General features: G+C 41.7%; 3 protein-coding genes across 3 annotated transcripts; 1 reads left to right on the top strand and 2 right to left on the bottom strand.

Annotated features, from left to right (window-relative positions):
* Window positions 1-395: 395 nt before the first annotated feature.
* MELLADRAFT_71749 (uncharacterized protein) lies at window positions 396-1252 on the bottom strand (the record flags this gene model as incomplete). Its single annotated transcript, XM_007409419.1, has 1 exon — window positions 396-1252. The coding sequence occupies one exon, from the start codon at window positions 1114-1116 to the stop codon at window positions 862-864; it is 255 nt and encodes an 84-aa protein (XP_007409481.1).
* Window positions 1253-9764: 8512 nt separating this feature from the next.
* Window positions 9765-10626, top strand: MELLADRAFT_106035 (uncharacterized protein; the record flags this gene model as incomplete). Its single annotated transcript, XM_007409621.1, has 5 exons — window positions 9765-9826; window positions 9906-9995; window positions 10062-10119; window positions 10194-10334; window positions 10429-10626. The coding sequence occupies 5 exons, from the start codon at window positions 9765-9767 to the stop codon at window positions 10624-10626; spliced, it is 549 nt and encodes a 182-aa protein (XP_007409683.1).
* A 2253-nt stretch (window positions 10627-12879) lies between these two features.
* MELLADRAFT_106034 (uncharacterized protein) lies at window positions 12880-13791 on the bottom strand (the record flags this gene model as incomplete). The annotated part of the gene is made up of 2 exons (XM_007409418.1): window positions 12880-13532; window positions 13602-13791. The coding sequence occupies 2 exons, from the start codon at window positions 13789-13791 to the stop codon at window positions 12880-12882; spliced, it is 843 nt and encodes a 280-aa protein (XP_007409480.1).
* Between the last annotated feature and the right edge of the window lie 1165 nt (window positions 13792-14956).

The following is a 14956-nucleotide window of genomic DNA, read 5'->3' as shown; positions in this document are numbered from 1 at the left end:
GGTCTTTGAGATTGATTATCAACCTGTCACACGGCGAAACCCGGGTGACCGATGTCCATGAATCTCAATATAAGCATCACAACTCACAAACTTCCTGTGACAGCTTCAATACATGCACTTTGAGCGAATTTCGCTAATACACATACAAGCATTTTCATTTCTTCAAAGATGAAGTGAACTAGAGTGAACTCCAATCAATGCTATTTACAATCTTTGAATAGTGACCACTTTGCAATGGCATCCTTAGTATATGAACTTCCCTTTTTGGTTTCAAAACTTGATGTTAAGAACCAACCAAGGAATAAGTTATCAATCAAACAAATCAATATGAGAGCATCTCATAAACTTCAAGTTTTAACTCATGATCTGAATACATATATATCACTCAACAGTTTCTCTAATAAGACTTTGATTTCAAAAACGATTTGGGCCATTCATCAGACCCAGACTATCAAAGGGTACAAACACATAAAGAGCTTCAATCTTACTCCATGCACATTTTGAAATAAAACATAATTATCAATTCACTTTCATCTAAGAAAAACTTAGCACACAGCCAAGAGATACTTGATTCTCTTCTTATACCAATGTAATCTCAAAAAAACACATCCAATTAATACAATATACAAATCATCATTAACTTCTTTCAAAAAAAAATTATAACCTATTTCAAAACCACCAATCAAAACTTTTCAAACAACCCCTTCGCATACATAAAAAAATAACGTTTAAATCTGTACTATCATAAATAAAATTTTCAAAAAAAAACTAAACAAATTTCACACATCAAACATAATATCAAAAAAATAACCGATTTGTCTTTCAAAAAGACCTTAAAATGATCTTCATAGGTTCATTGATTCAATTCCCAGTCATAAGATTAGATTGACTAAAAGTTTTAATAGCCATCAAAAACTGTTCTACTCCATTCTTCTTCTTCTCATTCTCATTCTCTTCTACTTCTTCAACCCGATTCCTTTCATCCGAATTACCATGACTCACAACACAACTAGTAGCTAAAACAAACGGTCTAGTTTTCTTAGACAAAACACTTTGTTTAAAGTTTTGAACTAATTTCATTGGTTCATTTGATGTTTTTTGATTCATATTAGTCATAGATCCATTCCTAATCAAATTCTTTACTGAGACTAATGATTTGTCTATTGCAGTTAATAAATCAGGTGATAGATCTGTTAAGATTTCTCTTTTTAATCGGGACCAGTTATGGCTTGAATAAGCATTCAGATTAGGAGTTTCTGATTCTTTGGTTCCAGGTCGTGTTGCACTTGTAGGTGATTGAGCTGGATTGCTGGGTTGGTTTAACCAGAGTGCTAATTGAGTAGATGCTAATAAGAGAGATGATTCTAATACTGCTTCAGCGATTGATCGGATACCAGTATCATTCTCCAAATCCCTTGATGGACCAGAAATAGCCCTCAAATTTGTAGGAGTGGATGTATTAGCTGATGACCTATACACTTCCAAGCCCGTCTCGGCTAACTCGAGGAGTGTTCCAATGGTAGCAGGTTCACCTGCAACAATACTTCTGGTCTAAAGATTCAAACAAAGCAACAATGAGCAAATGAAGAGAAGAGCATATAAGAATATCAAAAGACTCACTGGATTGATGACTGTAAGCTCAAGTGGCCAATCTGCAATATCTCTTGTGAGAACATGAATAGCTCGGGTATGGGAGATGAGAATTCGTAAGATATTCTTTGAGATTTGAAGCATATGTAACAAAGCCTCTTGAACATGTACATCAAGTTTTGGTGAATTATTGGACATAATCATTCCTTGAGAATTCCCACCACGCGTAAGAGTAGAGCTCATTAAGAGTTCATTCCGACTGACATCATTTTCAAGCCATTTAAAAGTTGAGTTTGGGTGACTAAGACAATGTGCCAAGGTCTGTAAACCGGTCATCATAGCTAAACAGAAATGTTCAGGAAGACTTAAGAACGGATGTCCGATTGGTTTAGTACAGATCACCGATAAAAGGCTTGTCACTAGTTCCATTTCTTCAATTCCTGCCAAACTCAAGTTTACCCCGTGATCACGTTGATTTGGATTAGAAGTTGATATTGTAGAGAGAGCGACCATGAGCTGAGGCGAGTAGAGTTTTGCAAATGAAGCGATCTCATCCACCATGAAGAGCTCACTATGACACAAAGTATTGGCTAGAGAGCAGACAAGAGCCAGTACTGAGCACCAAAGTGTATGAACAGGGTTACGCTCGTTAGGGCGGAGAGGGGAGACCGGCTCGATTAGACCAAGTGAAGCTTTGGGTGTTAAAGAACTGCCCAGTAATGCTGCTATCAGGCCTTCTGACGCCAGGTACTCTGCTAATCGATCATCTAGTGACATGCCCATAAACAACCGAATCACCTCTGCTACCAACTTAGGTTCTTGCTCGTCATAGTTGATTCTCTGATTGAGTAGATTGAAAGCAGGTTGACAAAAGTCATGAATCCGATGTGCCCAATGTGTTGTAGCTGGACGAACAGGCGAAGCAAGAAGTTCAGTAAAGATTGAAACTATCAACTTTAATTCTTCGTCGTAAACGATCTCGGAGGGAAGGTTCGCAAGCATTAGAACAGTTTCAAGAATCGTAAGACTTGATCTTAGGAGACTTTCGATGGTGTTCACCAGTAGGTATCGTTCTTCATCGCTCAACTTCAATGGATAAACACTCCTACATCGCCGTAGTACTATGTAGACAAGTTTGAGGACGTCAATCGGCCAAGTTGCTTTGGTCCTCCGTTTGAGAGTTTCAACGACCGGAAAACATTCTGAAGAAAGTAGGTTTCTGAGAGGTTCAAGTAGCTGAAGGGTCGTCTTGGTCGTTTTAGAGTTATCAGGTAAAGCCTGAATCAATGCCAGTAGCATTGAAATTCGGACGGAATGGATATTGACCATAAATTCACCTTCACGATTCTCACTCGCGATCCTATGTGACAAGGCGAGGATAGATTGAGAAAGTGGTTTTGTTAGTTGATCGGATAAGCTGGGTTGTCGAAGTGCCACCTCTAATAAACCTTGCCAGGCTTGAGTTACTTCCAATTGAGCATCAACAACTGACAAATTCCAATTGATGGCCACCAGATTCTTTAAAACTTCATCCACAATCTTTGGTGATGCTCCACTACCCTCAATCTTATAACTCATCATCTCATAGTCATACACAAAACTCCTTCCATAATTACGCACTTTTTCATGAGGTAAGATTGATTGAACCCTTCGATAGGATTCCAAGTCAAGGTTTGGGGATCGATGACAGATCTCTCGGAGTGCTTCGGATTGTAATTCAGGATCAGCCATGCTTTCGATGGTTGAAATGATCAATTCTTTCATACTGTCATCGGATTTTTGCATTTCTTGAATCAATACATCTTGAATCGGATGGGTAGCACTTGGAGCCTTGGAGTTAGATGCTTCAACTTGAAGCAATACAGTTAAAATTCTAGTCGAATACGCTCGACAGATAAGCTCATCACAGTGATGCTTGACTTGAAGTTCTTCTACCATACCAAATATACTTGAATCGGGATTAGGATCGAAAGGTGCGAGGCGATTGTCCTTGAGATCGACCAATATTTGTGGAGTGATGATCAGGCTTGTACAGATACTGATGATCCGATCTGTGAACGCCTTATTCTCAGCCATACTAATCAAGGTTGGTTCGAACTCATTAACGCGCCCATGGACTGTGTCCAAGAAAGACAAGACGCTCAACCCCAAAGAGAGATTGACAGCCTCATCATCCTGAAAGCACTTGACAAAGGCCTCGATTGCGATCTGCAGTGCACTTTCAGGTGAAGATTTAGTAGCAGGGATAAGGTGAGATGGATCGGAGGCACTCCAGCCGGGTAATGACAATTGTCCCGTGATCAAGATGGCCGCAAGCGAAGGTTGAGTGTCAACAATAACAGCCAAGAGATCCCACAGAGTTGATTGTAAGTCTAGACTTTCCTGCTCGTTACCCATTGAACCTTCACGAGCCAAACTGAGTAAAAATTCACTCATATCTACCGGATCTCCAAAGCTAGCGCTAATCGATGGCCAATCCGAAGACCAATCTTTTGAAAGCTTGCAGAGTAAAGAAAGGACTTCGCATGCAGTTTTGGCTATGTAATCGTTCGGTCCATCCAAACACCAGTATGCAATGTAAGGTAATGCGCTTTTCAAATGAGCATTTTTCGAAACACCGCCAGGCGCACTTGTCCGGATTGACTGAGTCAAGAGTAATCTTTCGAGCATGCCGGCTTGATTGGAAAGGAGGTGATGTGGCCTTAACGCCAAGATGTTTTTGGCCAGTGCGAGTGATGAAAAGATTGATTCTACCAGAGCATCATACTCTACAATACGATGTGTGCGCTGTAGGACCTCTAAGACTTCGGCATCGGTCGTGATCAACATGATCATGGGATTGAGAGTGATCGCAACAGGAGAGGTAACAAAGGCTTCGGAGAAAAAAGCAATTATCTCGCGTGCAACCAGGTCAGTTTTGAGGTCGGGTATGTTCAAATGTGTTTTCAAAGCCTGAGACGCGATCGCATTGAATATTCGACAACATTTGGTTGCAAATCGGAATTTGACATCCAAGTCTACATACTTCCAGTTCTGGAAGCCTGGCCAAATTTCATCTCGTATCCAGATAAGAGCTCTGAGGAGAACTTCGGTTTTGATCTCAGCGAATGCTGGATTGGTGGCTAAGCCTGAAGTCGTCGCCTCGAAGATAAGCATGTGGGCTGTATCCAATGCTGAAAGGGTAATCCCATAACGACCAGAAAGACGCTCGAAGTTCAATAAGGGGGTTGATGATTCCACTTGATTCCAAGCCGTCTTTTTGGAGAGAGCCGGGAAAAGTACGCTTGAACCTCGAATCAACGTCCAGATCGCACCAGGAAAGATGGGTAAAAGAGCAGATACCAATCTCATAGCGGCTTCAGTAGTTTCGGTTTGTAAAGTCTGAGTGACTGAGTGAATAGAACTTTCAATGATGTTGAAAACCGCCTGGATGAAGACTAAATGTGATGCATTGCTGACGATCCGACGAATCAAGTCTGAGCCTGCTTCAGGTTTACTTTCAAGGAGTGCGGTCAACATTTGCAAGATTTCGACAATGATACTCGTGTTCACCTTGTCTTCTGCCCAATCTGGGTTGGCGGATTGGGTTGGCCTGAAGACATCATCGCCTGACATTTCGGTGTCTTCCGGGGGATGATATCCTGAATAGTAAAGTACGAGGTCGCCCCAATATTGCCATGCAGACCATGAATATTGCCAACAGATAACAACGGGGTTCTGATCAGCGCTGCTGACAATCTTACCCAAAGTATCCCTCGGTATATAAACACTAGGAGATATTTTGATTTCTCGTGTCGCTCTGACCCAGCCTTCACTTTGTGACATGAGATGATTTGTAACTTCCGATGAGTATTCTGGTGGTGTAGTAGGCTCATACGTGAGAGGAAGTAAACTTGATTGGGAGTTGGGAATTGCCTCGGTCAAGGTGCTGAGTTGATCTACGTATTGTACCAGTGATTGGACACAGAATCGTTGTTCGTCCGTCGGGTTCAGCTGACGTGTTTCACTGAAGCCGCTGACTGATCGACACATCTTTGTAAACAAGCTGACATTGATTGGAAAACGTGAACGAGCAGATTCGAGAAACTCGGCTTCTCCAGTTGCCAAAGGAAGGTCATTTTCGCTGATGTCACCAAGTTCTCCTCGGACTGCTTTCCAAAACTCACTAGCTATCGCGTGCTGAGTGTCTAGCCGGAAGAGTAATCCAAATGCATTGATGATACCTTCGAACTGCTGAGAGCTGAAATACATTAACCGGAAGAAGAGTGGCATAGCCGAGAACAGGACGCGGATAGTGACGAGGTAGCCCAAAGCATTGTTGTCGGGTGCGCCAAAGCGCTTGTGATGACCAGATGAGTACACGGAAGAAATCAATTGACTTAGATGGTGAAAGAGTTCACATTCAGCCGATAGGACGTGGCGTCCCCATCTCTGATAAAGCGGTAGACTTTCATCCGATTGTTCCATCTCTTCATCGCCCTCTTGATCTTGGAAATCGTTTGCACGCCGTAAGGGAAGGATCAACTCCGCAAATCCGGTATGCGAGGGGGGTATGCCATTTTCCAAGTAAACGACAGTCATCTTGTGTAAGACAAACGTCCAGGCTAGAGCAATTGGTGCCACCTTGAGAGGATGACTTTGAAGCAATTCCATCTGAAGATCATAGACATCCTTCAGGCGCCCTGGGCTGAATAAATTTGTATTGTCCACAGGTTCTGCCGGCAGACTGAAGTCGTGAGAGCTAACATCCTCAATGTGAGAAACTTGAAGGGTGATCAAAGTCAAGAGATTGGCTATGTCCACACCGATCGCCGAAGCTTCGTCGTCAAAGAATGCAAAACTTTCTTGATTCTGACCCCAAGTGGTAATCTTGAGTGCTGAGAGGGCTGAGACATAGTGGCTACCGTGTGCTTTGATTCGACCGTAGAAAAGCAAAAAGACGACTTCCAGAACTAGTTTTTGTTCTCTTATGAGCTAAGAACAAAAATGTCAAAATCACATCCCACTTGGCAAAAGAATCAAGAGACGTACCTGCTTTGCCCAAAAAGTAGCTTGACGAGGTGAAGCTCTGACACTCTCAGGGAGTACACTCTTTGTGCGTTTGATAAAATTTGACAACATGACAGAAGGGGTATCGGGAGTGATGATCGAATTCAAGAAATCCAAGCAGATCTCAAAGATGGGTGATGATTCATTATCCTCTTTCAAACCAAGTGTATCAGCAGTAGAGCCAAAGAATGTGAAATTTTGAGGTCAGGAACTTACCAATATGTAACATTGAGGCGATGGCCACCAAAACACTTTGACGCTCTTCGAAATAAAATGAGGCCAGGGCTCCTAGCGTCTCCTCATCAAGGGTTTCCTCGTCATTACTTTCTGAAGAGTTTCGAGGTAGTTTTTGACTGGATTGATCAGGCTTCGTTGTATGAGAAATCCTCCGATGGTTCAAAAATTGTAACCAGATCACCAATGACTCGACCTCGCATAAGTTAAAAGTTTCGCTGATCTTAAATACATTGGCCTTCCTCTTCTCAGACACCACGATCACCTCTCCATCGGGTAATGTGACTTTTCCTGAGGATACTTTAGCACGTGATTCAGATGAAGTAGATGGAAAGGCATCGTAACACGTTCGTAGTTTTTTTCGATGCAATTCCAATAGTTGTTGAACAAAAGTAGAAGAGGATGGACTCGAACCGCTACATCCCGCCAGTACGCGATTGATGAGACGAATTGGACTGAATGTAAGGACGAAGAATCAGATTCGAATTTAATCTCAGTTCCGGTTCCATTTTCGGTTCTATGGCCAAATGGTATTCGAGTCATGGATGAGAATCAAAAGAGGTTGCAAACAAACTTTGAGATCAATGCTAGTTGTCGAACTTCAGAAACCATGATTTCGATCGCCCAAGTGTTGACTAGAAAGGCTGAGAAGGTTACAAGTGTCAGTTTAGCTTCAGAGAAAGAAAGGTAAACAAGAAACTTACAGGAATTGAGCTTGATGATCGATGAGAAGTGAAGTGGTTTTGATAGTCAATTCTCGCGATCAGAAAAGTGAAATTCAAAAAATGGTATGGTGCAGCTGGGAGCGGCGCGGCACATACTCGGGGTCCGGGCATGCCTCTTCATGACGCGTCCAACGTGCCTCTTTGTACGATGCCATTTTTGCTTATGCACATTTGAATGAATCCAAAGACATCATGGTGTTTTCCTTTTCTGATTTGCAAGGATCATACGCCACATACGAACAGAACTCACCCAAGAGCGAGAAGGGCCTGAAGTTCCTCTTACCAAGTATCACGAAACGGATCCTCAATCTATATCTCTCGATCATCCTTACGCACCCGATTTTCAGTATATATAGAAATCCTCTTGCGAAATTCCTCATGTCCTTGGACTTTTCGGCTGGTGGAATTTAGGCTACATCAAATTCTTCTCGACCGTCAGATCGATTTCTTTAATCGATATACGAAGAAAATCTTATTCACAAGTCTAGCCTGATAAGCTTAACTGATATTTTGGAGTACAAATACTAAATTTTACGCAATGATGGTCTTTTAATTCATATAAAGCTTGCGGGGTCCAAAAATCATACCTTCAATTACTTATCCCAAGCTCACGTTCAAGTATTTGAACAAGTATCGTAATCGCGTAGACGATCTTGCTATTACAGGACTGGCTTACAAAGCATCAGAAACAAAGCACGATGAGATAAAATGAGAAATTTTGACTATAAAAGAAAAAGATCGACATGAAATGTGAGTGTCCGAGAGCACTGAAGGCTTGCGGAGGGCTCAGATCACCTTTGTCGATCTTATAGGATCGACACATTTTCATTATCTAGGTGAGTGTTGGTTATGGATTTTGAAGGATCGACATTAAATCGAGTAAATGCGTCTAGAACCGCACTATGTCGAAACAAGAGATTTCCTTAAAGGAAAAATTATCAACTTTGAATCCGCGAAAAGCTTTCTACATGCTGGTATTAGTAACTGTGATCGACAAGTGAACCGTGACCTCGGGCTTGCCATGACCATATATATAATCTTGAAAGCTACTTGGTGAATCCTATATGATTCAACCTGAAGATCCGCTCATTATATTTGTTTATCTTTATCGTTAGTCCGACTTGATTTTTGTACCAAAGAGACACTCAGCCTCGCTTCTTAAGTTATGCTTCCTTCAGCTTCAACAAAATTGACGGCTGCATTTTCAATCGGATCTATTACTAGCGTATGTTTCTTGTTCCGTTGCGTCATTCATGAAGATGTTTTGATGTTTAATCTCGGATTGCCATGATATATATAGGGATTTCTATTGGGCATCGTATTGCAGCAATCTCATGTGAGCACATTGTCAACTAATCCTGCCTACACCTTTTTGATCTTTTTCACTTGAGAGAGATGCCTTACCTGATTGTTGTTTTGTATGACAACAGACTTACTTTGTGAGATTCAGCGACGATCGAAAGTCTCTGAAATGTTTGGTGTCCTTCTTAGTGATACTCAATGTCGTCCATATGTTGGTATGCCAAGTGACAAGGTGAGTCAACATGATGCAAATCTCTTGATAACCTCAACTGATTCAGCGTGCGCTTGATGGCTGGATGCACTATAGCTCGTATATGAGTTTTTCAGACCACGATAAAACTCCAAGTTGGATAGTTTCACCCTGGCTTGGCCCATTTTACATCTTAACTTGCAGTATTTCAGCTTGGTGAGTGGTATCTCGTCTCAACCACACGACTTTCTCTTGTGATACGAGGAATAAAACTCATCAGAGCTTCCTTTCGTCCTTCATAATTCTAGCATCACACAACTCTTTCACGCTCATAGGTAGGCCTTTCCTCTTCATGCGTCAGCTCGGTCTCAGTCAACTGATGCTTCATGAATCAATGACGCTTTAGACTCTACCTGTTGAGAGGTGGTAATCGATCGACACCCATCCTGGTCGGCTTTGGGTCATTATTTCAAATGGCAGGGTCCATTGTCAGTATTCCTCGTAGCCCATGCCGCTACTTTTCCTCTGATGCGCAAAGGTATTGAAATCTATCTCTTTGTATACTATAGTTTATGTGCTATTGTACCACAAAAACCTCCGATGCAAGTCTTCGGATTTCGCAGATCAGCGCCTCTTGTTGGCTTGGAGGAGCAGCGATGACAGATGTGTTCATTATGACTACTATGGTATGGTTACAGTTACAACAGCAAGATACCATCAACAAAAAGGAAAGCAGGTAAGAAAAGCTAGTTATAAACCAACTGCTGGCCAGACTTGTTGTTAATAAAGTCTTTAACTATTCTGCTTTGCCGTAGCTTTAGGAAATTAATTGCTTTGACAATTGGAAACAATTCCCTAACTGCAGCTTTCTGTCTCATGGACCTAATTTTATTCTTGTTAGCATAGTACGTCTGTGATTATACTTTGCCTTGGCTCATATGTGATCGTCTGATCAAAATTAACAATCGTAGTGAAGAATCACATGTTCCAGCAAGCCTTTGTCTCGTAAGACTATACTCGTCTTCGCTCGTGAGTGTTTTTCAAAGATTGTCAATAACATTCCACCAGCTAATCGATAATCCGATTGTGTCCTCACAATATAGTTATGTATGTTAAACTCCCGGCCAAAACGTGTTGTAGACACCGAAGTCAAAAAAGCTACATTCCTTTCCGATCTTCTTGACGCGGCTCGTGCTGAAAGCGAAGAGCGAGACCTAGAAAGTCGAGCAGAAGATGGAAATCTCGTTAGTACAGCTTTAATCGTTGACAGGAAAACATCAGCTAGACTAAAGTCATTTTGAATTCTGAATGTCTGTTATATGATCGAACCATCTTCAGGCTTCAGTGGCAGACATTCGAGGAATTCTAGTCGTCACCACCGCAAGTCTAAGCCTAAGAACTGGTCAACCTATCACTAACAACCTACAAGTATTGACACGATCATCACCAGTTTTAGATGACTTTTCTGGAGACTGTAGTACTTGGCGAGCTGATCAAGATGGGTTTACGATCGATATCGTTGGTGGTCTTCATTAGGTAAGCTATTCATTTGAGTTGATCAGAACATATTTATTGAGCCGGAGATATTAAAACCTAACTGATCTTTCTGCCGTATGTTGTTTGTAAACTAATTAGGCTCGCTTGCACGCAATATCTTTAAAACCGTCAAAAGGGGTAGGTATAACCCACAAACCAAATTATAGTTTCTCATATGCTTCGGCACAGCCAGTACGCTTTTTAAAATCCTTCAGGTTTCCAGATCACTCGATCTTGGCTCATACTATGTATTACCCTTATCATCATGTATTTGTTTTTTACGATACCCTGATCTTTGAGTGAAGGGAAAACTGTTGTGTTATTTATGACCAAACGTTTGCAAAGAAAAACTGTTAATAATTTTGGGATTTGATTTACTACGCCATCCACTGGAACCACTGATAAGTGAAGGATCAACAAAGACATTTTGATCAAACAATCTTCAAAAAAGACATCTTATTGAGCTAAGGGAAAAACAGCGCGAGATTTGCTTGCCAAACCTGAAGTTGGTGGGTAATACTTTAGGGCCCGTTTGGTAGCCACGGATTATCGTACACTACCGTAAAACTGTAATACATTATTGCCCTAAAATTACAGTAATGGCTGAAAACCATTTTGAAATGTAGTACAAGATTATTGTAACGTTTACAGCTGTATAGCGTTTGGTAAAATCAAACCCAAATCATCCAAACTTTGTACATACAGCTGTACATCGCCATCATCCATGTCAGATTACCTCTCTCCAACAGCGTCTATCGACAGTCTGGATTCGATGCTGAGCATTCGAACTGACGACCTTTTTGGATCAACCGAAAGAGAAGATGCTCTCCGAGCCGAATTAGAACATAATATCATCGCTGCTCGAGAAGTTCTCACCGCAGCACTAGCTCCCAACATCCCCTGCCGTACCTCTCGACTCAGAGGTAATGAGTATGCTAGAGAAGTGTTTGAGGGTAGTCCGGTCAGATTTCAAGAAGTCTGTCGCATGGACAAGACAACCTTCCTCTCGTTGATGGACATTCTGGATGTGTATCTCATGCCTTCGAAACACATCGATACTCGAGAGCAAGTGATGATGTTTCTTTACATCATCGGAAACCACGCTTCGAATCGAATGGCCGCTGAAAGATTCCAGCATTCGAAAGAAACCATCAGCCGCTACTTTCACAAAGTAACGGAAGCACTAGAGAAGGTCTCAGACCAGTTCATCAAACAACCTGGTCCCCAAACACCATGCCCACCCGAAATCCTCAATGATTCAAAGAGGTATCCTTTTTTTAAGGATTGTATCGGTGCCATCGATGGCACTCACATACAGGCTGTCGTTAAAACTTCCGATCAAGACCTGTGGCGTAATCGAAAAGGCTACATAAGCCAGAATGTATTAGCAGGTTGCTCATTCAACCTAATGTTCTCCTTTGTCCTCGCCGGTTTCAAAGGATCCGCTTGTGATGCCAAAGTACTGGAGGTAGCTCGGCAGCAAGGGAGATTTGTAGTTCCACCGAGTATGTAATCTCTCACTCATTTTGTTTTTGTACCAATGCTGATATTCATGCCTTTAAAGACAAATTCTATCTTGTCGACGCAGGCTATGCCAATGAGCCAGGATTCTTAGCTCCCTATTGTGGAACTCGATATCATCTGAAGGAATGGGCCCAAGGTAATGCTGGGCCCAAAGATTATAAAGAACTTTTTAATCTACGTCACTCCAGTCTTCGAAACGCAATCGAAAGAATATTTGGGGTCATTAAAAAAAGATTCGAAATGCTCACGAGTATGCACTCGTTCACAATTGAGTTTCAAGCAAGATTAGTGATAGCAATGTGTACTTTACACAACATAATTGTTAGGAAAGGTGGCGGGGATGCCTTCATGGAGGGTAATGATGGCGATGAAGATGAAGGCTGGCAGAATGAACCAGCGGCTGTCTATCAGGTGGCTTCAACTCATCTTCGAACACAGGCTGCTGATGCTCGAGATCAAATTGCTATGGACATGTGGCAGGCTTACATTGCTCATCCTCGCTATCGAGGCTAAAAACTCAAACTCAGAGCTCATCAAATAGTATAGAAAGTATCCTTTATTTTTAAACAAAAACTTTAACATCTCATATTTCATTTGGATCAAGTATTTAACCAGTAGGACATTTTGTACATACAATTCTTATACTAATGTAAAGCAACAACATATAATTGTAATTTGATAAAGTAATATGAAATAAAAATTGGATTTAATCCTAATAAATGAAAACCATCATTCATTTCCTTCATTCTCTTGATCATTTTCATTCTCTTGATCATTTTCATTTTCATTCTCTTGATCATTTTCATCCTCTTGTTCGTCTTCATTTCCCTTTTCTTTTCTCTTCTCTTTTCCCTTTCCCTTTTCTTTTTCATTGACAACATCATACCCAAGGCTCAGGGCGAGCCAGCTCCATCTCAACTTGACATCGGAATTGATGAATGTTCGACATTTGTCCTCGTGCTCGAAAAGAAGGATAGCTTCAGTGGCAGCTTTGGGATTATTGTAAAAGTGGTCCTTCCAGCCCTTGTTGAAGATCTCCATCGCTTCCGCTTGAGAAGGGATGGTGGTGAATCGATAGGATTGAGATTCTCGATCCAATCGAGCAGCAGTGATCAACATCGACTCCTTGGCAGCATCGTGATCAGCGATAGCCTTTGATCGTACCCTATCGCGATCGAGGGCTTCAGCCGCTTGATTCTTGAGCAATTCAGCTGAATTGTCCAAAGAACTTGCAAGCTTGGCCTTGGTGTTTGGTCTAACTCGAGGAGCCGGCTTCTTGTTGTAAGCACGAGGTTTCGGAGTCGCCGGAGTCGCAGTTTGAGTGATACTTTCATCTGAAGTGTCACCCGAGTGGTCACTGTAATGGCGAGTGTCGTCTAAGCCTAAATCCAAAAGGTAAATAAGACATAGCTTAGTTACAAGATCAATACAAATATATTAAAAAAACCTACCCTGCCTCTTTAATGGTGGAGGAAGACGATAAGCTTCATCGTCATCATCATCAGATAGCTCGGTCCGAGTTTCAACAGGTCGCTTTTTGACAGGTTCCTTTCCAGCAGGTTTGGGATCGACGGCAGGTGGCTTATTGACAGGTTTGGGATCGACGGCAGGTGGCTTAGCAACCGGTTCCTTTTCAGCCATGAGATCGATTTCAGGTGGATCGTCAGAAGGTAGCTCATCATCAGGTGGACTGATAGCTTGGTTAGTGATTGGTCTATTCGCAGTTTGAGTTCCTATAATCCCATTGGCGGTGGCGTTGACATCACCGAAGAGTTCGTTCATGAGGTCGTAGAGCGGGAAGGGCTTCTTCTCATAGGCAGAAGCACCTTTATGTTTCTACAGATTTTGAAAGTTGTCAGCAGTCAGTATGAATATATATTGACCATTGAGCATGTAAGAACTTACACTGCAATAATCGGGCCAAAACCCTGGCTGAGCAGTTACCATCTGAGTTTCCTCGTTCCAACCAGCGCCTGAAGCTCCTCTCAACGCATGGACTATGGCGTATTGGGACTTAACCTAAGTATTACAAGGTTGATGATCGGTCAGCATAGTTTTAAGAGAAAGAAATTGATTAAATGAGAAACTGACCGTTTGAAGATGGTTCTTGAGCTGTGGTTTCTTGAGTTTACACTTGAAGGTATCATTGAATTCTTTGACTACCGCAGTCCAAGCTTCCTTTTTGAATCCAGTAGCGGCTTTCTTTCCAGCAAGTTTTTGAAGGATGAGGGAGTTGATCAAGGCTCGGCTCTTTGCGTGAGTCCAATTGGGAGATTCGTTGGCTTCGTCATCAGCTTCGTCGACTTTGTCGGGTTTAGCTTTTGGCATGTTGTTGATTCGGTTCGAGTGGAATGAGGAAGTCAATCGAAGAAGTAAGAAGAAGTAAGAAGAATTAAGAAGAATCGAGTTGATTGGATTTGGAAAAGTTTGAAAGGAAGTCGAACGAAGAAGAAAGTTGAATAAAAAAAGAATTGAGTCGAATGGGATTTGGAGGAAGTCAAACGAAGACCAAAAAAAGAAGAAGGTGATCAAAAAAAAGGAAATGAGGTGAGTTGGAGTCGAAGGGAAAACGGGGTGAAGGGTAGAGTGAGGTACAGAGAAGGGTGAATTTTCGACAAGTTCCCTTCTCACGTACGGAATGAAATCAGATTATGGATTAAATAATGCCGAAAACGGGCATTATGAAATTACCATAGTATTTTGAGATTATCGTTCAATTAATACATTACGATAATCTTGAAATTTGGGCTACCAAACGGCCAAATTTGAAAACCGATTATTTACAGCGTTTGTAGAAATACAGCGG

The sequence above is a fragment of the Melampsora larici-populina genome (assembly GCF_000204055.1).
Source record: "Melampsora larici-populina 98AG31 unplaced genomic scaffold MELLAscaffold_16, whole genome shotgun sequence".
Classification (NCBI taxonomy): Eukaryota; Fungi; Basidiomycota; class Pucciniomycetes; order Pucciniales; family Melampsoraceae; genus Melampsora; species Melampsora laricis-populina.
The sequence above is the reverse complement of the archived record's forward strand: the minus strand, read 5'-3'. Positions and strand labels throughout refer to the sequence as shown.